A 25,412-nucleotide genomic window follows, 5' to 3' on the forward strand; every position below is an offset into this window, starting at 1 on the left:
GCAACAAACTCATTCCTTTATATAAAAAGAATTTAATTAGAATTGCATGCTACAAAGCTTGGTGTAATAAATGCAATTTCCTCAATAATATATAATCATGTAATAATATAGTTTTAAAAAAATAAATATAAAATAGTAAAAGGTGAACTTTACTGTTAATACTTTAATTAAATTCAATCCTTTCCAATTATATCCGACCAAACACATGTGGCTAATTAATTAACACATTTGCAAGGCTTACTAAAGTTTCAACTTTATTAATTTTGGACCCCATCATCATGCATGTGATTCATTTTTATCTTACAAAAGTTCTTGATTTGAATTAATATACAAATTTCTCTATCTAACACCAACCAGACATTAATTTAATGGTACAAAATCTCGCCATATTCATAGAACAATAAAAAGGTTAAGGTTTGATTCCTGATATCGACACTTGTTGGAAAGAACAATTGTAAAAGAAATCTTATTTTTATAGACAATTTTTATGCTTATTCTTAGTTTTTAGCTAATGAGTGTAATATTTTATACAATCAGTACATCATTCACCATTCATTTATACTAATATTTAAAGGTCAATAATGAATAAAAATAAATGATGAATGATAGAATGAAAACATAAAAAACTCTTATATTACCAATGCACATCTTTTTCTCGATGTTTATTGATATAAAGATGACACATTCATCCACTCATTCATGCATGCATTCACCAAAAGAAAATTATCCAACATTTTCATCTTACATTATCTACAAATTCATGATTGTTGAAGGAGGAGATTTTTGAGAAGCAAAAACAACTTGTTCTTGTGGACTTAACCAAGATACAATGAACTAAGAAGCAAAGGTTGAATTAGCCACAAGAAAGGGTCACAACTCACAACCCAATGATCCCATTTTTAGGTATACATTATAGACCACATTGTCAAAAGCTTCTTTGCAACAAACAATGGCAATTAGATCTTCTTGGAAACTGATATCACATTTTTAGCCACTTTGGTTTAACAAGTTTTTTCTCAGCAGGTTTGCGTTCTTCGATAGGAGGGCGCTGGGTTGGCTCGGCTGGCTCTAGCGCAGGCTGCTCCGGCTCGGATTGCTGGCCTTGATCATTAGAGGCATCCAATCCCTTCAAAGATAAGATCTCATCGCGTAGGTAAGGGCCGATATGGTCAACCACAGTGCTATCACCTAAATATCACATTAAAAACAAGGAAGTATCAGAGAAGCTTGTTACTAACTCAAAAACAAAATGAGTGAAACAATTTACCATAGCCTCTGTGACAGTGTAACTCTAGTTAAGTAGAATATATCTTGAGACTATACTAGTAAGTGAAGGTACTATTGCTTATATATTGCTCTAATCTCCAAATATGCATTTTGTTGAATTAGTAAGCTGTTTTGATTTGAAAACACGATTCTCATCTTCGCTAATTGTTAATATTACTGAACTGAACCAAGTTGATATTCGTTCGAACTTAGACTCATTATCTAGCTCAATAAACCCGATTCATGAACCAAAGAGTTGAACTTGATCTAAAAATTAAGCTAGTTAAATAGTTCATGAACTTTAACTGAGCCGAAATTGAGCTGAAAAAATAGTTCACATTAAACTCGATTTGAGATAATTCTTAACGAGTCCAGCTAAACTGAGTCAGGTTCAACTCAACTCATTTCCACCCTTACATACAACCCTAACAACCATATGGTAACATAAAAAACTGAAGAAAAAAAACAGGTTTCAAAAATAGTTGTCCTAGTTAGTCGAAGTGTGATAGAACCGATATAATAACCCCATGTTAAAAATTACCAAATAAACAAAAGAGGCTTCTAATGACAGGATGAACCAACCTTTTGGAACATTGTATGAAAAGTACACAATTGCACCAGGACAAAAGCCAGCAGTATAAAAATCCTGAGACAAGTCGTTGACGACCTTCTTCGGCGGAGTAGTATCTGCATCATTACGAGTACATATTTATGTTTAGACCATACCCAAAACAATTTTCCAAAAGTTAGCAACTTATAATCTTTATCAAGAAATGGTTCATGAGATATGCGAAATTAATGATAAAGGAGTTAAGGAGACTTGATTGTTCTATGCAGATCGGTATCCATTCTAAGCACCATACGATAGTATTATTCGAAATTAAGATTATATAATGCATAGTAATGTCCATACATATATAATATGGCTGCTCTGGCTGTGCAATCACTTTTGTGAGGAGATCAATTAAACTCTGGATTGTTTCTGATGGGTGAAAGGTAGCCTCCAATGTGTGATTATCGGGAAAGCGAACTCTGATGACAGCCTGCAAACAAGGTCGAACCAGCTCAAAAGATAAGTTCATTCCTTAATGATCTAATTATTTTCGCATTCACAAAAGATTTATAATCTGTGAAAAAAGAAGAGAAAAAAGAGACATCTTGCTAGTTGTTTTATAGATAAATATCTCTTATTCCTACAATTTAGGAGTTATCACGTCCCGATAACTTAGACATTAGAATGGTAATAAGACTAGAATTGTCCTACACTGTAGATTTATAGAGGTCCAAAATTGCAAGAGTTCAAGTTGAAATCTGTACCCGAGAAAGGGATTAATTTTTATAAAAACAGAAAACATTGTTGGCCATGCAAATTGTGCAAAAGTTCCCTTAGTTATAGAAAAATAACTTCGGGGAATTGTGTCCTTGTCATAGCATAGGTAATTGTCTCATGGAAAAGCAAGAAACAAAATATTGAGCTATAGGTCATGCAACTTGTGAACTTATACTGTTAAAACAAATGTTTCAAGAAATGAAGCTTTAGCAAGTCTTGACTCTTGAGAAACACATTTGTGATAACGAAGCAGCATTGTGCAACGCCTCTAATCTAGACTTTCATGATGTAACCAAACACAGATCGACAATTTTACACTATAAATATAGATAATATTAGTTATCAGAAAATATAGATAATATCTCCCATTTCTATAATTTAGGACTTATCACTTATCCATAAAATGTAGGTACTAGAATTGTAATCAGATTTGAATCGTAATCTTACACTATAAATTCAAAAGGGATGAGAGGAATTCTCTCAAGTAACTCCAAATATTCTAAGAGTTCAAGTCATCGAATATGGAAACAGCAAAAACCTAGAGGAAAATATTATATCTTAAAATAATAATACAGAGGAAGAAGATAAATATTACTTTTGTTATTCTTGACCTGCGAGACTTCGCATCTGCTTCTCGTAGTTTTCGAGTCTTCAAGAATTTATCTGAAATAATTTAGCACATTTAAAAAGCTCAACATCATGAATGGAAATATTATATTTATGCATCGGTTAACAATGATTGTGGAACAAAAACATCCATCAACTGCAAACAAAAACATTGCATATGCCTAATTGCCGTAAACAAAAAATGAAAAAGTTAGAGCAGATAATATGTTTAATAGTCTTAGGCAATATAAATAGCCGAAAGTAAGATATGGGACAAGTAACCTAGTAATGGTGTCAAACACATGACTTATGACCAATGACAAAAGTTTTCTTTTCTCATTTCTCAACCTCATATTAAATCATATAGTTTTTCATTAAATTTGAGAAAATGTACAACAATGTAAATGGATAGCTTTAATGACTTGTAATTTTATTCGGGTCATCATTCAAATTAGAAAATTTGACATATCTCTAAGATGAAACATTGCATGAACATTAGGCTACAGTCTGTGGTCACAGGTCTCAATTCTACATGTATTTATTAGTATAATCATTACCTTCCTTTTTAGTAGCCAAAATTCGGTAATAATCTTCAGAAGTGAACTCATAGAAGTCATCGGTCTCCTCTCCTTCGAAATACCAATAAGAAATATGTTGAATCAGGATACTTTCTTTAAGGCCTTGGGATTATCAATTATCAAAAACAAGATACTATTACCATTAGATGAAGCAGCATTTGAAGATGGGGAAAGTACTGATGTTTCAAAAACATGGATCTCTCGTCCAAATCTTTCTTTCAAATCTGCAAGCTTGGCCTAGTACCGTAAAATATAATGATAAGAGAAACATGATTGAAACAAATAGTTCATTGAAGTGGAGGGGCAGTAAACTAGAACAAAGAAAAGTTAGCTAATATACATTACTCAAATAAATAAATTAAACATAAATATGCACTGAAGGAGTATCCACAATGCCTCATATAATAAATAAATAAAAATCAATGGTCCACATTTTAGAGGAAACCTAGAAATCATCACCTATTTCTATGACCCAAAAAACTAATACAGCAGGCTATCTACTGAGAAAATTTGCCACTTGTAGACATCATTTGAAAAGAGCCAGTTTGAATTCCACCATTTTAGCATGAATCAAATTGCGGATAATATCATCGGCTCAGCTAAGAGAAGGGGTAAATATGAAACCTAGTTGCAGGGAGAGCTTGGAAGTTGGAATCAAAGGGTTTCTTTTAAAGTAGGAGTAAGATGTTATGCATGGAGTTCATGTTCAACAAGACGAGTTAGCAACGCTTTGAGGTTAAAATTAGACACATCATACAGCAAGTTGTTACAATGGCCATGTAAATTTACCTTAATAGAAGGCCATTGTAACAAGCTAGAAAGAAGGTTGAAGATCAAACTACAAGATTCACAGTAGTGAAAAGCAACACAACTAAAATTTTCCAATTTTCATACATCATAAAGTACAGAAGTAGAAGCTCTACAAAATATTGATATCAGTTGAGACAGTCTACCCGGTTTCAATCAATATTTTGATTATGACTTATATCAATTTGGTTCGTAAGAGTACTAGAACATCGATTTGGTCCCTGGCTCTGCACACTATAGGTTGATTTGGTCCCTAAGAGGACCTTATAAAATTTTATTCGTTACAGGCTAACTTAAGGGGTCAAATGACCGTAAATTTCAGGGACCAAATTTACGCTCTACCCTTCCGATTTCAATTTGAAACGAATTAGACTAGATGTGCTAAACAACATAAACTTGTTCTACATCAATTGGTTCAATTAAGCCACCACAATTGATTAAAAACCGTAAAATATCATGTCAATGGCAATTTATTTCATATACTTAAAGGGTATTTCACTTTCTTTTTCCACTAATTTGTCTTTAACAAATAACCCTTTAGTTCCTATGCTTTCAATCTTGATTCACACAATTTTCAGGGTAATCCTTTAGTACTACTATATATCAATGCAAATTCCAAAACAATATGAAAAACCCAGAAAACTATTCGATCAACAATGAAGGGAAATAATTGAGGATACAAAAAAGATAAAACTTTTAATCTTAAAACAAAAATAAAAACATAAAGCAGAAAAATGAAGATATAAACAAAACCCAGATAAAGAATCGGTTAAAAACAAAATCTTGAAAGTAAAAAAGTGAACAGATTGTGAAGTAGAAAGAACCTTAGAAGATTGAGAATCCATTGAATAAAAATTGGTGACTTTTCTCCTCTTTGAAGTTAAGGAACCACCGACGAACATCACAGAATCAAAAACACTTCGTTTCTTCTTCTATGCTCATTTGTCATATTTCACATTTATACTTTGGAATTCGCACGTGACACTCACACGTGCAAGGATAATTTCTTTTGTTTCAATTTTTTTGGTACTAGGGTATCCCTTACCTTTTTGAGTTGTGTTGGCTCTCCCAACAAATGTCAGGAATCGAACATTTGATCTTGAAGATCTGATAAGGTTTTACACCACTAGACTAATGTCTTGTAATAGATAACCTTCGACATTTTTGTGTTTTAATTTGTTATTTAGGAGACTAATTTTGGAATAAGTAATGGAGGTGAGCAAATTTACATGATAGAAATATATATTGAAAAAGGTTTTATTTTTTCAAAAAATATATATAAAAGAATGTATGTTTAATTATCAAAGAAAATAAACTATATATCAAAACAGTACACATATTATATTTTTACTAGCAAAAACAGATAAGTTCATAAGAAAATATTTTATTATCTATTTTTTATATATTAATTGCTTACAAATATGCAATGAGAGACACCCAATTGTATCACAACTTTGTTCCATTCTCTACATTTCCATTCCATTACCCAATAATCAAATAGGGAATATTTAAAGGCGGTGATAGTTTTCATTTTCTTAGTACATGGTTATCGTTTAACCTACGTATCACATAGTGGATTCGAAATAGCACATATCACATACCAGATTCCTTATAAAAGAAGTCTTGTAATAATAATATAAAAACTTATGAATCATATAAAATCGAGTAATTTGCTCCGAAACTACTACCACGAACCACATAATTATTACATTATAATGTTAGAAACTTTTTCATCTAATAGTAGCTTTTTTCCCTCTCATTGCAGTGCTTCTTGGCTTGCAAGTAGCAAGCTGCTAAGGAGATATATTATATATATGATTCGAGTCGGGAAGTAAGTTCCACATTGCCTAGATATAGTATAAATACTGGTTGTGATACTCCTTTCATAACGAATTGGTTTTGAGATAGAACCTTAATATGGTATCAGAGCTAGAACCTGACCTCTCTCCAGTTGTCATTAGTCAAAAGATGTCATTTAATTATGGGTCAAAGATAACCCGTTGTCTGATTCGACAAGCTTTTGTGGAGGATGCATGTTGGGAAGTAAGTCTGATATCGTCTACCTCATTCTCTTAGGCATGATTTAAATATCTGTTGATTTTGAGATGAAACCTAGTTTGAAGACATTACCAACATAACAAAATCCACTAGACAAGAGACAATCTCACATATTAACCTCAAACATCAAATTTTCACAAAGCACCTTGTGTATTTGCATTAGAGTTGAAATATCAATTTTGCTTATTAGTATGAACATCAATATCAAATTCTTAAACCAAACAAGTAATCTATGTTTTACCATAGATTTGTGGCATACAAGTATTAAATTCCTACTTCTGCTGCACAATTCATCTCATAAAGAAGCACTGTTAAATGCATCATGCAAAAGACACATATCATTCCTTTGTGAAGGGGTAAGGAAAATACGCCCTAAGGATCCGTTTGCGAGTTGAGTTTTGTAGGGGAATGAATGTAAAGGGGGAAACTTGAGAGCTGTAAAATACACTTTTGAGCTAGCTTAGAAGGCTTTCCTTCTCCCGAAACTCATCTGGCAAACAAAACCTAAATAGGATAACCATGAGCAGCAGTAGCAGCTGGAAATGCAACATTGTTCAAGAGTAATAATCATTACATTGTTTATAGATGTTGAAATAAAGAATTCATTGAACAACAAATTTGGTAATAGAAAGCATACAGTTTCTACATCTATGATGACAGTCATTAATCGCGCACTGTGTTCTCTGAAGCTGAATCGAGGTAGGAAATTACAAGATCGGCTGCTTTGTAACCCGATGCGATTGCTTTGCCGACAGAGAGTCCGCCTCTGTGGTTACCTACCAAGTTCATATTTAGCACAAAAAACAGAATTTAGTTATTTTTTGCATGCACTCATCGAATTCCGTAACATGTTATCCCTATCAGAATTAGTTAAAAGAGGCCTGTTTGTACTCAACATTAGCATTCATAACAACACAGGAACGCATTCATAACATTAGCTTAATCACAAAATAAATCTTGAAGATACTGATCTTATTTACATGATATGATACAATAGATATACATATACGATTTCGACATAATAATTACAAGGATTCCAACAGGTGTCGTTACTCTTTACCAACCTACAACTACAAGGATTAGTGGTGTAAGACCCTACTGGATTCGCAGGGAGACCAAAAGGTCAAGAATTTGATTCTTCACGCACCCGAAATGGATTAGTTCCTTATCCGTAAGGTGAGGGGATACCTTGGTTATACAAAAAAAATCTAAAACTAAAAGGCTATTGTACTAAACATCCTTTATTTGCCAGTGAAAGCTATTTGTATTCATAATCAAAGCTTCAGCATATGAAGTTACCTGCATAGAAAAATCCAGGAAGATCTTTTTCCAACTTGTCAATTGCTTCAAGAACCGACCCGTAATCACGCCCATACAAAGGAAAGCCTTTATTCCAATAGAAATGGCTGCGATTTGAGATTAATTTATAAGAACATGAAGAAGAGAGTAAGTATTGACAACAAATTAATGACATACTTGACAAATGTTGGTTCCCCCTCTGCTCCCAACAACTTTCTTAGGTCCGAAGTAACAATTTTCTTAAGTTCATCGCTGTAATAAACAAGAACTTTATTAATGAATACGAGATTAAAACAACACAAAAAAAAAGATAATTCAACACAATATATATGGTATTCCAAAATATGATCACAACTACAGTAAAAGTACGTTGAAGCATGTGCGAGTTCCTGATTTCGAGTTCCCCCAACGAAGGTGGTATAGAGATGCAAATCACTGGGAGCACGGTCTGGAAACATCATAGAGGAAAAAAGTGTACCTGTATAACAAAATAATTCAACAGCTACATCAGAAACTAGATTAAGAAAATTCAGTTTTATTGAGATATAGACTTGTGCTAAAGCATTACCAAGGGTTTTAAAACCATTTTGTTGCTCTTTGGAAGGAACAAGAACTCCAAATCCCTCAAGAGGCCTCTTTACATTCTCCTTTTTAAAGGTAGTGATTATAACTGAGAGTGGCAAATAGGTAACCTGAAAAAAAGGTTGTGAGATTCTGTTGTAGAAAACTAGTACTATGGAAGGCAAGATGTAAATACTATAGTTTATTGCAGATGTCCTCTTAGAGGATGAGTTTGGCGCAATGGTAAGGTTACTGCTCTAACCATGAGGTCACGAGTTCAAATCCTGAAAATAGCCTCTCTGTTTGCGGGGGGGTAAGGCTGCGTAGAGCTACCCTTCTAAGACTCCACTAGGTGGGAGCCTCGTGGATTGAGCTGCCCTTTTTTTATTGGACATGTCCTCTTGAAGATAAATGCTGCCCAAATTCAAACTTGAGCATGGCAATATTCTCATTCACAAACTGCTTTTACTAGATATAACTTTGTTTTATGACCCTAAACAAGCAGTACTGCTGCAAGGTCATACAATTTTTTTGGTATAACCAAGAGTATCCCAACCCTATGGGCAAGGAACTAATTTCCGTCAGGGTGCGTGGCTGCCCCTCCCAACTCTATTGGTTTATTTGGAGATCCAGTGGGGCCTTATACAACTAGACCAACAACTTGTTGGTTGCAAGATCATACAATGGCACTATATACATGTAAAATAAATAAAATAAACTTGAAGTACATTAATTGAAGTCCAAGTAAATTCGAAATATTGTTACCTGGGGAAGAAAATTAAGTGGAAAGGGAGTTCCTCGTTTCATGATGTTGATATCCTTCACATTAGATAGAGGAGCCTGTGGTATAACAAAGCACTCGTCAGAAATTGATGATGAAATTAACAAAGAATGAAAACCATACTAACCGTCATAATGACTGCATCAACAACTTGTGCGTTTTGGTTAGGCGCACATGTAATAGACCAATTTTGCGATGAGGAAAGTCCGTCATGACTGTAAGCTAATGTCAAAACCTTTGCATTTAACTTCAGGTCATCTTTGCCGATCTCTTTGCACAATGTATCAGTCAGTGTCTGCACTCGATACAAGTATAGAAATTAGGAGAGAGATGTATTAAGGAGTTCGATATGATATTCATACACTCAATGGGTCTAACCAGGCACAGCCCAGTGTCCCTTTATAAGGAGAAATATTTGCATAATGGTTCAACACCTGCATCCCTCCCTGGAATGAAAATGAACCGCGCCTGCTTTCTCTCGCTGCACCCTTAATTTCTCCGGTTTTTTCCCTTTTGACAAATAACTTTGATCGCAAAGCCCCTGCTATAATGGAGCCAAACCTGAAACATATAAGGTATCATCCACCACATGTTAACCAAACTATTGTAAAAAGAAATTATATTTTCATTTTTAGAGAGACTCCCCCATGGCGAATTTGGTTTAAATAAGTAATTTCCTTTGTAGTTTACACTTGTTTTGGGTTTTCACCAGTACAACTTTTTTAGGCATTGGTCCTTGAGATCGATACTTTGTCAATGAACATGATTTACAATAAAACATTATGACATCATTTGATCCATGTAACCGACCCCACCTAGCGAGAATAAGGTTTAGTTGTTGTTGAGGTATTGGTCTTGATGACAAAACTGTTAAAAATTGTGGAATTAATAGGGACCAAAACCCAAAGGAGTGCAAACTATAGGGACCAATACTTAATGAATTTAAACCTTATGTATAAATCACTCAAGCAAACTTATCGGCGTTCGATCCACAAAGACCAATAACTTAATGGTAGAAACTATATGTACCAACGCGCTGAAAAAAAAACTAAAGGGGTAGATTACTATTTAAATTGTCAAATTTCAAGACGTGGAATGTTGAATGTTTTAAGGGTGACTCTTTCCCCCTATATTTTCAAATAGATAGAACTGTATTTACAATTTCGGGATTTAGTGCTTTCCGTTTTCAACTAATCCAAAAGCTATAACTAATAGGGAGGGCACAAGTCATTAGCCTAAGTGCAACAGTTTAATATTACAAAAATGAAAAATGGAGTCGCAGCTTTGACATAAATATGACAAAAATGGGTTAGATCCAATGCATGTTGACCGCATCATGAGGGAAATAAGAACACAACTTTGTCAGTCTAATAAACTATCATATCAGCTTATTTCGTTGTTCCAAAAAATAAGAGATCAACATATATACTAAGAGTTGAGCGGGGCTCGGATAATTCACATTATACTGATCTCAAGAGAAAATATCAAATGGAGAAAAATGTTTAACATAGAAAATCAAGTATCATCAATAACATTAATTTAAGAGCACTACATCAAAGAAATAAGCAATACCTTTTCTCCAAACTCCAAAGCTCTGGGAAATAATGGCGCATCTGTTTGAATAGATGAAAGAAAGTGATCAAAAGCAACATATCAGGGCAAGTATTAAGGGGGTATTCACCATGTTTGAAAACTCGTTAAAAATAATTCAATCGAAAATTGATTTAAAATATCCTTATGACATGTGAAAAGTTTTACAACATTTAAAATATACTAGGCTACATACAACAGTGTAAAAGTCATCCCGAACACTGAACAGTTTGGGAGAGACAAGCAAATCGATTCAACCCAAACATGTTTGGCTGCCCGAGAGAAGAGACAGATGTGAACTGTAAGGCAGCAACTGTTGGAGCTTATTCAAAACAGATTACAGACTAAAGATAAGATAGACTAAGTCGGTTTATGGTGATAGACACAGCCTGCATATTATGTGGTCTGGAGCCGAGAGATCATCTTTTTCTCAATTTTAACTGGTCTAAATGCTTAGTTTTCGAAGAAGGCAGAACAACACTTGTGCTGTGAGATTGAGAGTGGAAATTAACCGGTTGTTTTTGTTTCCTTTATTCTGGATTATAGCTGATTATACAGGTGTTGGAGTTTGGAAAATGTCAACTAGGATGTCTTGATTTTATATTATTTTACTTTCTTGTATCCCAAAATGAAGATAAAATGCTTGGTAGAAAAGCTACTACAATTATGGTGTAGAATTTTCTAAAACCACAGTTCACTATAAAAAAAAATCAACCATTCTGAAAGCCTTTCCATATTCAATCTCCTTTGTCAATGTACATTATTGTTTTAGATAATGATTATCACATTAAATGATTATTCGAACCAAATGCGAAGAAAATTTGTACTTAAAAAGTATGAAATATGTATAAAGATTTCAATTTTGAGAATTAACTCACAGAAAGAGATTCAGGATCTGCTGCACTTGTACCAGAGATAAAAGGATCAATGAGATAGTCGACAACCTTCAAATAATTTTATCAGAATGAATTAAACACTTCAATCCAAAAATCAAATACTCTTTTCTAAGATATATGTACTGTGCATGGTAAGCATGTTAGTCGTGAGGATAAAAATGTTGTATGTGTGATGGTAATGCAATGTAACACATACATCTTTCCCAAAATGACGTTCGAAGAACCCACCAACACTGCAAGAAAGAAAACAGCAAGAAGCAATGAATATTACTTTTGTCAAATAAGAGGTTTCTTAGAGCTTGATGCAAATAAGATTTTTGTTGCACCTTTCCTCGAAATGCTCATCGGAGACATTAGAGGGGTTACTTCTTTTCCAAATGAATGGTTCGAAAAGTATCTGGGCCTGCAAATTTAGAAAATTAAGTGAGCAAGATATCTTATTTAAATTTGAAATAAAAGACGTTGGAAGATTGAAATATTTCCTTGGAATTGAAGTTGCCTACTCTAAAAAAGGTATTTTCATTTCTCAGCGGAAATATGTCATTGATCTACTCAAAGAGACAGGCAAGCTTGGTTGTAAAAATTCTGGAGTGCCTATTGATAAAAACCATAGAATGAGCAATGAGGAAGAGAGACCGATGGCTGATAAAACTCGAAATCAGACGTTGATTTATTTGGTGCACACTATACCAGACTTAGCATATGTTGTGCACGGTGTAAGTCAGTTCATGCATGATCCAAGAAAGAGACTCGTATTCTTCACTATCTAAACACTTCCCCATGAAAAGGGTCTTTGTTTAAAAGAGGTGGTGATGTATCTATTGAAGCTTAAACTGATGCCAACTATGCCGGATTAATTGCTGACAAAAGATCGACTACTGGCTACTGCATGTTTCATGGAGGGAATCTTGTAACATGGATACGTAAAAAAACAAAACGTAATTGCAAGGTCAAGTTCAAAAGCAGAATTTCGAGCTATGCCCCATGGAATTTGTGAATTGTTTTGGATGAAAACCATTCAAGATTTCTGAAGATTAAGTATGAAGACCCAATGAAGCTGTTGTGACAACGTATCCGTCACAATCCCATTCAGCATGACAGAACTAAACATATAGAAATTGACCGACACATTATTAAAGAGAAACATGATAGTGGGCTGATTATTGCGTCATATGTACCTTCATGTCATCGAATAGCAGATGCGCTAACTAAAGGACTTCCTACAGATAAATTTCAAGACCTTACTTGCAAGCTGGGAATGGTTAATATACATTCACCAGTTTGAGGGAGAACTATGGAAATAATGAATATTCATGCATGATTAAGCATAATAAATCTCATAGAACATGCAACAAATATAAAAAGAAGCTCCTTAGAGTGTTAATTGGTATCGGACTTTCCACCAACGATAAACTTCATGTCATTTTAGGCATAATAACAAATTCAGCATACAATACTCGAAAATAGATTTCCTGTCAGAAAATGCATATCCCTGAGACTAATTTCAGAATTCAATTGCGTGATTTACCCAAACTATCAACATAAACTACGTTTTGCAGACAACTGATATTGTGTCTGACAATTACTGAAGAAATTGAAACGAAAATGACATCCGCACTTGCAGTGTGAGGTATATCCAGGATCTGAACCCTTCATAAAAGTTATAGTAGTGCTCAAAATGTTGTCTGATAGATTGCAGAGACTATGAGTGTGTAAGAGTAAGTATGTTTCGGTAATATTACGCAAATAGAAGACATCGCATCATCATGAATTTGAAAGCTAAAGTCATAGGAAGATCCTTAGGCATGTTGTGAGAAAGAAACCTTAGATTGTGCAGAAAGGAGTTTGCTCTTCAGTAACGCTGCAGGATTTGAGGGTACCTGATATAAAAAGCTACCACATTTAATATTTAATGTGAGGTAAAGCTAGCTCCAAAATATGAAAACCATTTAAAAAGTCCAATGATTGAAAGTATGAAACAAAATGATCATTTTACGGGGAAATAAAGCACACGACATACCAGAAGCGGTGCCCCATCTTTCACAATATAGCGCTTATGCTGTGAAATAGGCTGTAACAGTAAACAGAATCTCAATCATAACCAAAATAATATATCAATCACCAATATTCTTGAACTTCCAATTTCAACAGTAAAATCCAAATTGTAATTCGAAGAACTAAGTATCTAGCAGCTCAGAATTATGGAAAGAGTTCAGCAGTGAAAGAAAATGGCTTTATATTATCGAGAAAAAAGTCATAGACATAGGTTTTCTAAGCTAAAAAAGACTTACAAATTGTTGCTTTTCTTGAAGTCCAAGTGCATCAATCAAATCTTTGACCTCCTTTTCGCTTTCAGTCTGCACAAAGATGAACAAAGCTTACATGAATAGTAAGAGCTTACATTAGAACTTATAAGCATGTCTACAACAAATTCAGCTTGCTACAAATCCTTCTCCTTTAAAATCGAAGGTACCCTTTAAAATGAAATAATGCGTACTGAATAATTAATGCGAAAATCAATGATTTGGACTTCGGAATTACATAGAGTACAAGTGTTTAGATAATATGATCCATAATCCATAGATCTGTGACAGTCCACACCCAAGATTGAATTTTTCAACCTTTACTTGCATATACTGTAATGTTAAAGGATCAAATTAACTTGCTACTGTCCAAGAGAGTTAACTCAGTCGGTAGAGTTACATGACATAAAATGTGAGAACCTGAGTTTAAACCCTGGAAGTTGCGCACTTTTCTCTCCTCCCGTAAAACACTTTGCCTATAAAAAAATTACACTTGCTACTAATAAATTTACCATTGTATTTGCTCCCTCATCCCAAACTAGACCATCCTGTGAAACAGTTCTTAATCTCCCTCCGGCTCTTTCTTCAGCTTCAAATACAGTGACATCTACACCATGTGATTTCAATTTGTAAGCCGCAGCGAGCCCACTTGAGATCAAGACACAAAGTTAGGCATAGTTAGTATCATCTATATTTTTAATAATTCTAAGATTAGGCAATGGCTGAGATGTTTATCACATCGGCAACCAATTCCCTTCATAATAAATAATAGTGCATACAACAAATCATCGTATGATAGAACATTACGGCGTCGTTCGATCCATGTAGTCGACCCCACCTAGTGGGATAAAGGTTTGGTTGCTGTTTTATTTCATTAGTCCTTTTAAATATTAGTAAATACCGAACTGCCATTCTGGAATAGTAGCAGAAAGTGATGCATTTTTTGTTTTTCATAAGCTCAGAATCAACAATTACTATATACAAATAAAATATGAATCCAGAATTAAGATCGAAATTGAAGAATATCAAGAGGTAAGCCACCTTACCTTACCCCTCCACCAACAACAGCTACTCTTTTTATAGATCCTGCAAACCCACAAATACAAAGCCAAAGGTTAGAAATTCAAGCTATTTTAGACAAACACCAGGTTTTAAATTGCGGTCACAGTCATGGTTATTATGATTGCGGTAATTGTGACTGTTGTCATGCAGATTGCAGCCCAAATGCGTCTGATGCAGTTCGCTGTGGCATAATGGGCCGCACCATTGTGATTTCGTATCACACTGCAATTGCAGTGTAATATGATTGTGGTAGTCATCGCAACCTCAATATAGCAGCCGCATCAGATGGTTCGCAATTTCAAACATGGACAAAAACATCTTACTAAGCAATACTTCTATACAAAAATCATCATCCCTGAATTGTCACACATTCTCTAAGCCGTTTGTGTAGGGTTTGGCTTAAAAAAAAAAGTGGTTTTGGCAAAAAAATGTTTTTTGAGAAGCTGACAAATACAAGACCCATTTGTTTAAGTATCTTTCACAATAACAATTTTCATAAAATAACTTATCACATTTGCATGTTTGTTTAGTTGGCCTTTTACAAGAAAATTGAAGTTATAAAAAAGCTGAAATTCAGCTTTTATAATAAGCCACATTTTCCATGTTCTAAAAAAGAATCACTCTATAGAGTATATTAAAGACACTATTTTTAAGCCTTATCAATAAACCACTTTTGTAAAAGCATAACCAAATCAAATAATGGGAATGAAAATAGAGAAAAATGAGTATTGAGAAAGAGAGAAGAAGAAAAGTGATTACTTGGGTTATCATGTTTTGCAGAGAAAGCCATGTCTAACTCAGCTTCAGGTAGATATGGTATATGGTAATTGGATATTGGAGATACTATCCATTATAAAAACACCTCCACGTTTTCATCTCTATACAAAAATTACAAACGTCAGAACAATTTTCATATTATTACGTCAATTCAGATTAAAAGTTAATTATTGGTCACATTGACATATCTTTTAATTTTATTTGTATTACTTTTTTTTGACGAGTTAATAACATAAAAGATTATAAAATTTATACACGTGCTTACAATTTCTTTCAATATTACATCTTTTCTCTTTTTCTTGTACCGTCAAAGAATCACTCATTCTCTTGAGTAAGAAATTAATATCTTCCGATATTCATGACTGTCCCTTCCAACGAGTGTTATTCTTAGGAAGTAGGAATTGAATCTCTAATTTTTTAATCATCCTGAAGATCTAATATAATATTACACTACTATATACTACTAGTAATTAATAAAACTATTTATCTTGAATGAGGTAGTTAAGCAAAACTATTGTCTTATGGAGTGTGCAAATCAATCACATTTATTTTAATTTTATAGTTTATTCATTATTACTATTTATCTATTTCTCAATAACATTAAGAAGATGTTGTTGCCAGATTAATTTGTATTTTCCCTTAAGTGAAATATAAAAAATATTAGAATGAGATTCTTTCTAATATTATAGAGTTAAGTATTGAAATATGAAATCTAGATTGTTTATGAACTTAGGTGCACTACTTAATGGTGCTTCAGCTCAAGTTTGGATTTTGTGAAAATGGTTATAGTTTGAGTGTAATGTCTTAGTATAAAGATTTATATATATTTATTATATTACTTAGATTTTTTTTGTAGAGTCGATAATGATTAAATATGAATGGTGAGTAATTCAATAACTGTATATAAAATTTGTATATTATTAGTACATACATTTCTTTTTTCCCTAAAATATTAAGTGTCAAGATACCTTTCATATTAATATATGTAACTCACTACATTATAGTTTTTTATGCTTTTCAACCTTTCTTAGAAGGTGCAAAAGTCTTCCCATTTTATCAGTAAATTGCCTTGAACTATAGATTAAAAAAATGTGATAGAAGCCAATCAATAGAAGAGAAAATCATATATTTAATTTTATGTATTATTCTAGGTGTCAAAATTTTACAATTGACCAAGAAATCATTTTCATGTAAATTACCAATTAAGCTTATTGTTTTTTCATCAATCACAAAATTTTGAGATATCAAGTGGGACCCAGATTTCATCCCATTCAATACATGTCAATTCCAAAATTTTAACACTAATATATATAATACACATTGAATTATAGTAACATAGAGATTCTTTTCAACATCAATGATGGATGAAAGAGTAGCCAAATGAAATTAATTATTGAGATGTATATGATTCTACTAATATACTAATAATACCTTAATGACAACATGGGGCACAAGTATGGGTCTAAGTACATTAGAAATTGAGCCACATCTATTGGCACACCATGCCCAAATAATGTGTAATGTATATATTGCGAAAGCTTAAAGATGAATATTATAGATATTTCTCATTATTGATCAAGACATGAAAAACCTTATTTATAGTAACATTAATATGTAATAAACTTACCTAACTGACTAACAAACTAATAAATACATGTTATAAAACAATTCAACATGTGTTAAATGTGTAAAACGTGTAAAATGTGCCAATTATAAGAATTGTTCAACCAATGCTTCACTTGATTTTCTAATCAGTTAATCGATTAAGTATAGTGTTAATCGATTAACACTTACCTAGTTAATCGATTAACTTGACAGATAATTAATTAATTGTTATTGTTGTTGTCTTGTTTCCATGGTAGTTTTGTTCTTCAATAGCTCTCTCACATTAGAGGGTAAATGTTAATGACTCCAGTTTGATAATTTGATTTGATAACAATGTGATGGATCAGAATCTCGATCTTGATGTGATTGGATTTTCTCAACCACTTGATTTTTTCCTGGTTAGAAATCTTGACCATATTCCCATGGTTTTACATTGTTGAAGCTTCCTTGGTGGCTCCTCATCATAACATTCACTTTCTTGGCATGAATTTCCTACATTTTTTTGACAGTATTTTAATCATCCATTTACAAATAGGATCTTGAAAACATGGTATAACAATTTTCAAAGCATAATCACAATCTTGCATGGCACATCATAAGCATAAGAAACCATTCTGAACTGCCATGTCCACTTGTTCTGAATGTGGATACCCTAGTAGCACATTCATGTAAACATATAGTACATCATTATTAACATCAAAACTAGGCCTCCTACATGACTCTACTCTGGGATATACATGAGCCATTACCTTAGGCTCCATTTCAGGTTATTTCATCTTGTTGCCAATCTCATGAATTGTATATTCAAGGATCCTAGTGTCAGGATTCACCATACGACGAACCACATGAATTCCAACAATTGTGCAGATAGTTTCTTGTTTTCTTCCATCAAGATTATAGTCTCTCGGTCCATAACCGGCTCTACTGTAGGAGTTGGAATGATCTGTTCACTTTGCCTGAAACCAACACATGCATCAGTTTCTTCCCTTGGATGCTTTTTCATGTTCTCAAAGTCTATCACTTCATAAGTCTTCCTCTAATCTTCTCTCTTCACAAACTTCTCTGCTTCTGTTGACGATGATTCATTGTTGAATCTAGGAAGAGAAAGATAATAGTTAGTAGAGAATGCGCAGCGGTGACCAAAACTTTCAGGATGAAGACTCTGATATCATATTGCAAAAGCTTAAAGATGAATATTATGTATATTTCTCATTATTGATCAAGGCATGAAAAACCTTATTTATAATACATAAATAGGTAACAAACTTACCTAACTAACTAACTAACAAACTAATAAACACATGTTGTAAAACAATTCAACATGTGTTAAATGTGTAAAACAATTCAATATGTGTTAAATATGTAAAACGTGTCAATTACAATAATTGTTCAGCCAATGTTTCACTTGATTTTCTAACATGTTAATCGATTAACTAAATTGTTAATCAATTAACACTTAATCAGTTAATCGATTAACTACACAATTAATCGATTAACTACACAATTAATCGATTAATTGTTATTGATGTTATCTTGTTTCCATGGTAGGTTTATTCTCCAATAGCATCCTCTACTTTCTTGATCAAAATGTTAAACATGTCGGTTAAATTTATGTTTGACTTTCTCAAATTCTATTCTCAAACCTAATTTTTGTTAAAAACTCAATTCATCATGTGTTTATTAGATTTCGGGTTTCCCTAATCCGACTTTATATATATAATACTAATTATACTAATATATATTTGTATAATAGTTAGTGGCGTCCAAGAAGGGTATTAGCAGTTCTGCACCCGAATAGAGTTTATAAACATAATATTGAACTTGAATTTAGTCAAAGTGAATTTTTTCCATTAAACTCGGGAGGAGTTTAGGTAGATATTTACAAATTTGCATTGTATTCAATGTTATTAAACTCAAACAATTAGACCGGCCATTCACTCGACCAATATATTGTGTTGATGGGTCATTTGTCATACCAATGAGTTATTGGTTGGACTAGTGAACTCGATTCATATTAAAAATCTAATAAATTTATAACATAAGAATATTTAATTTTTTAATCTAAATATAAAAATATTTATTACACAAATATATATCTCATTAATCAGCCAACACGAAATATTTTACTACAATAAGACATGTCACAAATAAGTTGAAAATATTATCAAACAATATTTATTTTACGATTTAATCGCAATAAAAGCGCACAAATAACTTTTAAACTTAATTAAAACAATAACATTTTTGTTCCAACATAAACTAAAAATAAAACTATAATTATAATAAAGATAAATATAATTATAAATAAGTTAAAGAATTAGATTTTTTTTCCTCTAACAAAAAATTTAAAGTTAATTGAAGTGATCAATTTGAACTAATCCAAATGATTGAATAATTAATTTTATCCTCAAATTGATCGAGTCTAACATTTTTTTACTAATTTTGAAGCAAAACATATTAAAATGGCTCAAATTAGTCAAATGTTTGGTTCCCATCAAATTGGTGAGAATGGCTGATGTTAGCCATGTTTACTAACTATGATTATATATTATTATCCCTAAATTTAAAGGTTTATTTGTCTTATCTTCTGAAAAATAATATATTAACATGCAAACCACATTATTAAAATAATAAATAATACAAGAAAACTTCAAAAAAGACAAGAAGAAAAGGACAAGCAACAACTAACTAGATGAGTCAACTATCATAACTCCAAACACATAGATTACTCCATAAGCTGCTCCTTGTTCCCCATTCATTAATTATTTGTTTATGGATATACGAGAAGACATCCAATAAAATCTTGATAACACATTAAATATTTAATTTTAATTAAATTTAGTCATTAATGATAGTGTAGAAAAGTAAAAGTATATTTGTTTTTAAATATGACGTATTATATATATATCTCTATGTAGATTTGTCTCTCTATTTTATTCTTTTTTTAGTCCATCACGTTCGTGTCACGTGCAAAATTACTTCTCACCTCTCCATATATGTAGATCCCATAAATATAGTAAAAATGAGAATGACTTCCATAGAGACAAATATACACTTACACAATGAGTTTAAAAAAATATCACAATTGATCTAATAATGTAAGACTCTATTAAATTTCTAAAATGTTTATAAAGTTAATGATTCGATTCATATAAATGACACTTGTTAGAAGAGATATTCATACACTCCATTGGTTCTTTAACCATGGGGTAAGATAATACTCCTAATGATATGAAAAAATCAACCTATAAGGAATAAGGTCTCTTTCAGTATTGAACTATATGTTAAATATTAATGTTTGATATCATTTGTTAATTAAAAAAACAAATCCAATCACTTAGATGTTTCTATTATTAGAATATAAAAAGTATGTTAAGATATTGTAAATAATTTTATGGAGTATAGATATATAAATATAGGCATAATATTTCATATTATGATAATTATATTTTAGATTTGTTTAAAATATTATTTAGGATTGAAATTATTTTATTTATTATAATTTGTTTCCTTATATAATTAGAAATATAATATTAGTATAAGTATGAATTAATATTGTTTCTTTTGTATGACAATATCATCACATTATTTTTCACAATATTATTAATATAATTTACTATTTTGAGAATTCATTTTTCTTTTTCCATATGTAAACCTTCTAATTCCAACCGTTTGAATTTCATTAAAATAATATTTCAAAAACGATACAATCTTTATATTAATTTTTAAGGTCGTGAATATTATAAAAATTGAAGAATATGATTTCGTATATAAACTATAAAAGATTATTTGTACGAAAAAATAAAATAAAAATGAGTATATGAATATGTATTAGCAATCATGGAGGCATTTCTTCATGCCTTCTATTCGATTAGACCTCACACTTTATTTATTTATATTCAATTATGAAAACGCTACTTTAGTGAAATCATTTTTTATATTTTAATTATTTTATATGCTATGCAATTTACAATATATATTTTTTGCACAATTTGTTTTGCATTACTTGCATATGACTATTTCTTTGTGAGGGTACCAAAGTGAGTTTAGTTATGCCTGTCATTACAAATTATTTTCATACGTATATAAAGGAAAAATGTAATTTAAATTTTATCATTTGAAATTAGTTATTATAGTTATTGAAAACAAATATTCTGTGAGTTAGTATTGAAAACAAATAATTAACCTTTATCCTGTATATTTTAAAATAATATTTTTGAACATTCTCAACCAATTATATTGTGACGAGAATAATAACTACCTTAAAAATTATATATCAGATTTTTTCCTAAAGAGTGCATCAAAGTTAAATTCTATTTTAATTTTATAAAATATAGTTCATTATATTATGGATTTTTCTATTAAATCAAATAACGGAATTTTATTTAGTAACTTTCATTTTTCTGATTTAAAAATTGTATATATTATAAAAAAAAGGTAATTAATTCAACATAAATGTAAAATTAAAATTTAAAAATGTTAAGAATTTTGGGTAGTATATGCAATATTTAAATTTGTAAGGTCATAATTTTAATTAGTCAAATTAAAATAATTTAATTCAAGTATAATGTATGATTATGGACATAATTGTCATAAAACTATTGTGTAAATACCAAATATTTTATTTCTAATTTTATGATGAGAAATATTAGAAATAGGAAAATTATGAATAGTCACGACTTTTCATGAAATGTCACTCTTTATAAAGTACATGAACTTCTTATAAATAAGGGGTCCTAATTGTAAAGACACAATACAAAAAATTATATTCCCTTCATTCTATTAGAGAATGAAATAAGGTTAAGGGTAGTCTATAATTTGAAGATTACAAATTCATCAAGAACATTATTCCTTTAAAAAGACTTCATGGATCCTCCAATTATGTGTTCGCTATCTATCCATTCTTCATTATTTGATATGAATGATTTGGCCATACCATAATAATGTTCATCATTCTTTAAGTAAATCTCTCATTATGCTAATATTCTAACAAGTAGTATCAAAACCACTTTCATATCAAATGATTGAGAAATTTATACCTGAAAGCTTTAGTTTCCTAATTATGATCTTCCATGATGAAGTTTTTTTCTTCATATGTTCATAAGCAAAATCATCTTATGTTGATAACATATTGCTTACCACCAATGATATTGACATGTTGCATGAAACCAAGATATTTCTATCAAGAAATTACCAGATGAATGATCTTAGTGACACCTCCTTTATTTATAGTTCTAGATAGATCGAGACTGATCTTAAGGTACTCTAGGATTGTAAAAAGAAGTTATATCGATAAGATACTCAAAAGGTTTGGCATGCAGGAATGACACGGTTTAGTATTAGTCAATGCCTAATTTATATTCAAGTTTGTACATGTTTGGACATAGAAAACACTGTTAGAGTGTTAGGCAAATACTTAAGCAATCCAAGAATAGATTATTGGAAAGCAACCAAAAGAGTTATAAGCAATTTGCAAAGAACAAAGGATTACGAGATAAGACTTTTTTGAGATCATTGGGTGTTTTGACTCCAATTTTGCAGGGTGTGAAGGTAGTGGAAGATTTACTTCAGATTATATCTATATATTGGCTAATGTACAATTTCTTGGCATAGTTCCAAGCAAACATTAATCGCTTCATCCACCACGGTCGCAAAGTTTGTACCATGTTTTGAGGAATCAATTAGGGGATTTGGTTAAGGAATTTCGGCATAGGTTATGAATTATGTAAGAAATTGAAAGACCACTTAAGTTATGTTGTGACAACAAATCATTTATCTTATACTCCAATAATAATAGGAGCTCGAAAAAGTCGAAACATGTCGACATCAAGTTCCCAGTTGTCAATGAGAAAGTACAAAATAAACAAATTTTCATAGAACACTTAAGGACAAACTCCATGATAGGAGACCTTCTAACAAAAAGCCTTTACACCAAGGTCTTTCATGAGCACACTATTCACATGGGTGTCACACAATTTGAGAATTCTTTGGTTCGGTGAGAGTTTGACATTGATGCAAATTTATATTATGTTTGGAACTATGTATGCAAATGCTTATATTTCAATATTATTCTCATAAAAAATAAAGTTTAGTATTCAGTTTATTGTACTTTGTATGATAAAGTTTTTAACAATCTTACTAAATTAAAGTATGACTAGTTTAAAGTCGATTAGTTGAAAATCGAAATGTATATATCACTTTCATGTGATTGTCATGTTGCATATTTCATAATTAATATATATCATTTAGTTGTGTTAATACTAAATGTATTTTTTCTATTTTTATGTTCGAAAAAATTAGAAATAAGAAAAATATGGATAGTCGTGACTTTTCATGGAAGATAGTGACTTCAAATGGATATCACTCTTCATGAAAGAGCATAAACTTCTTATAAATAAGGGGTTATGGTACCTAATTGTTGATACACAACACAAATAACTTTATTCTCTTTATCACATCAGAGGAAAAACTAAAGTTAAGGGTAGTCTACAACTAGAAGACCATCAACTCATCAATAATTTCATTCCTTTCAAGTAGACTTCATAGTCCCTTTCAGGTAAGGGTGAGTAAGATCTTACTCTACCCGCTTATTCGGTATGGTCCGATCATGATCGAACCTGAATAGGATCGGGTCTCGTTGGGTCTAGGGTCTGTTTTGGGTTCAAAAATTAGATCCGGTTAACTTTTAGGGTCGGGTAGGGGACAAACATGACCCGACCCGTCACGTCCTATGATCACTCACTCATCATGTTTGTATGTATCTCTATTCAATTATGTATATAGTAATAACATATCTTTGGTCAAAAATATCATTAATTATCTACTTTTTCATCATATATATGTGATTAATAATTATATATATCATTTTATATGTCAAATTATATTTAGTTGAGTCTAGGGTTGAGGTCAGGTTCAAAGACTGACCTGATCAATGTTTAAGATCGGGTAGCTTCGAGCTTAGGTCCAGATTCAAAAAATGACTTAATCAACATTTAGGATCAGGTAAGGGATAAACCTTATCCGGCTTATGATCACTCCTAACTTGAGGTATGTTTCGGCTCATTATCCCATCTTGATGAGTTGACATTCATGAAATGATGATAAGTATCTCTTTTGTTAAAATTGTAAAGAAGTATTATGTAAACTAATTATTTATTTTATAACTTTACTTTACATCATCAAATCTATATATATGTTGATTTCATCGTATCAGTATTTTTATGCTAATTTATTTTCTAGGACTTTTAGGACTTCTTAGTTCTTAGACTTCTTTTCATTTCAATGCTTAGACTTTTCAAACTCCATTTTCCAATCCATAAACCATGATGTGACACAAATTAAATATAGTAGTTGAAAACATTAGCATATTCCATGAGTACATAGAAAAAAAATCTTCAAAGAAGGGTTTTAAACCCAATAACTCTAATTAATTTCTATAATAAGACTATGAAACTCAATCTAATACTTCCAAAAATATCTAGATTCTTAAGATGTTCTTCATTAAAATAGAGATTGAAAAATAAAAAAGGGAAGTGAGCCAAAACATTGTGGGTTGAAGTAAACGCATGCATGTTACATGGTGGATGCTACAGATCGATCACCTGTCTCAAACAATGTCAGATTCTCTATCCTAAGTCAATCATATATTAATACGTGGATAAAATAAATTTTTTGAAAGCAAACCATAATAAAACGGAACACTATGACATGAAGTAAAACATCATTTGAGACACTTGATTTCCATCCCATCTCACACTACCTGTGCATGTGCTACATTGGATACTCTTTGTTCTATTTTCATTGTCAGCTATGTAACATGCACCGAATTCTAGGATGCATGTAGCTTGTATTATTCTACATGGAAAGATCTCCTTGTCTTAATAAAGACAAAAT

The 25,412-nt window shown here is 31.7% G+C and overlaps 2 protein-coding genes across 4 annotated transcripts; both read right to left on the minus strand.

The window, feature by feature from the left end:
• Positions 666-5,552, minus strand: LOC109358318 (plant UBX domain-containing protein 1-like). The gene is made up of 7 exons (XM_019602481.1): positions 5,412-5,552; positions 3,921-4,017; positions 3,760-3,831; positions 3,192-3,259; positions 2,180-2,309; positions 1,849-1,953; positions 666-1,188 (listed from the first exon to the last, which is right to left on the minus strand). Exons 1-7 carry the CDS (start codon positions 5,487-5,489, stop codon positions 980-982), a joined length of 759 nt encoding a protein of 252 aa, XP_019458026.1. The 5' UTR covers positions 5,490-5,552; the 3' UTR covers positions 666-979.
• On the minus strand, positions 7,176-16,000 carry LOC109358316 (protoporphyrinogen oxidase, chloroplastic/mitochondrial). 3 transcript variants are annotated; one of them, XR_002108951.1, is made up of 18 exons: positions 15,897-16,000; positions 15,122-15,161; positions 14,588-14,723; positions 14,064-14,129; positions 13,793-13,843; positions 13,596-13,652; positions 12,099-12,175; positions 11,969-12,005; positions 11,755-11,820; positions 10,859-10,899; positions 9,721-9,847; positions 9,414-9,581; positions 9,271-9,345; positions 8,513-8,636; positions 8,297-8,422; positions 8,122-8,196; positions 7,945-8,051; positions 7,176-7,421 (listed from the first exon to the last, which is right to left on the minus strand). XR_002108951.1 is itself a non-coding variant. In XM_019602478.1 (18 exons), the coding sequence occupies exons 1-18, from the start codon at positions 15,925-15,927 to the stop codon at positions 7,309-7,311; spliced, it is 1,500 nt and encodes a 499-aa protein (XP_019458023.1). In that variant the 5' UTR covers positions 15,928-16,000; the 3' UTR covers positions 7,176-7,308. The 3 variants fall into 3 exon arrangements, 2 of the variants coding, with proteins under 2 accessions (XP_019458023.1, XP_019458024.1); XM_019602478.1 differs by having other exon boundaries at positions 8,314-8,422; XM_019602479.1 differs by lacking the exon at positions 15,897-16,000 and having other exon boundaries at positions 8,314-8,422; positions 15,117-15,158.

The sequence above is a fragment of the Lupinus angustifolius genome, chromosome LG10 (genome assembly GCF_001865875.1).
Source record: "Lupinus angustifolius cultivar Tanjil chromosome LG10, LupAngTanjil_v1.0, whole genome shotgun sequence".
In the NCBI taxonomy this organism is placed as follows: domain Eukaryota; kingdom Viridiplantae; phylum Streptophyta; class Magnoliopsida; order Fabales; family Fabaceae; genus Lupinus; species Lupinus angustifolius.

What these genes read in the sequence shown, in the direction of transcription:
- LOC109358318 (XM_019602481.1), bottom strand. Translation starts at nt 5,489, where the DNA reads ATGTTCGTCGGTGGTTCCTTAACTTCAAAGAGGAGAAAAGTCACCAAT. An exon ending in AAATGCTGCTTCATCTAATG is followed by an intron (nt 3,832 to 3,920) that starts GTAATAGTATCT and finishes GGTATTTCGAAG; the next exon opens with GAGAGGAGACCGATGACTTC. An exon ending in TTTGGCTACTAAAAAGGAAG is followed by an intron (nt 3,260 to 3,759) that starts GTAATGATTATA and finishes AAATTATTTCAG; the next exon opens with ATAAATTCTTGAAGACTCGA.
- LOC109358316 (XM_019602478.1), bottom strand. Translation starts at nt 15,927, where the DNA reads ATGGCTTTCTCTGCAAAACATGATAACCCAA. An exon ending in TGCAAAACATGATAACCCAA is followed by an intron (nt 15,162 to 15,896) that starts GTAATCACTTTT and finishes GTGGGTTTGCAG; the next exon opens with GATCTATAAAAAGAGTAGCT. An exon ending in TTCAAGAAAAGCAACAATTT is followed by an intron (nt 13,844 to 14,063) that starts GTAAGTCTTTTT and finishes TTACTGTTACAG; the next exon opens with CCTATTTCACAGCATAAGCG.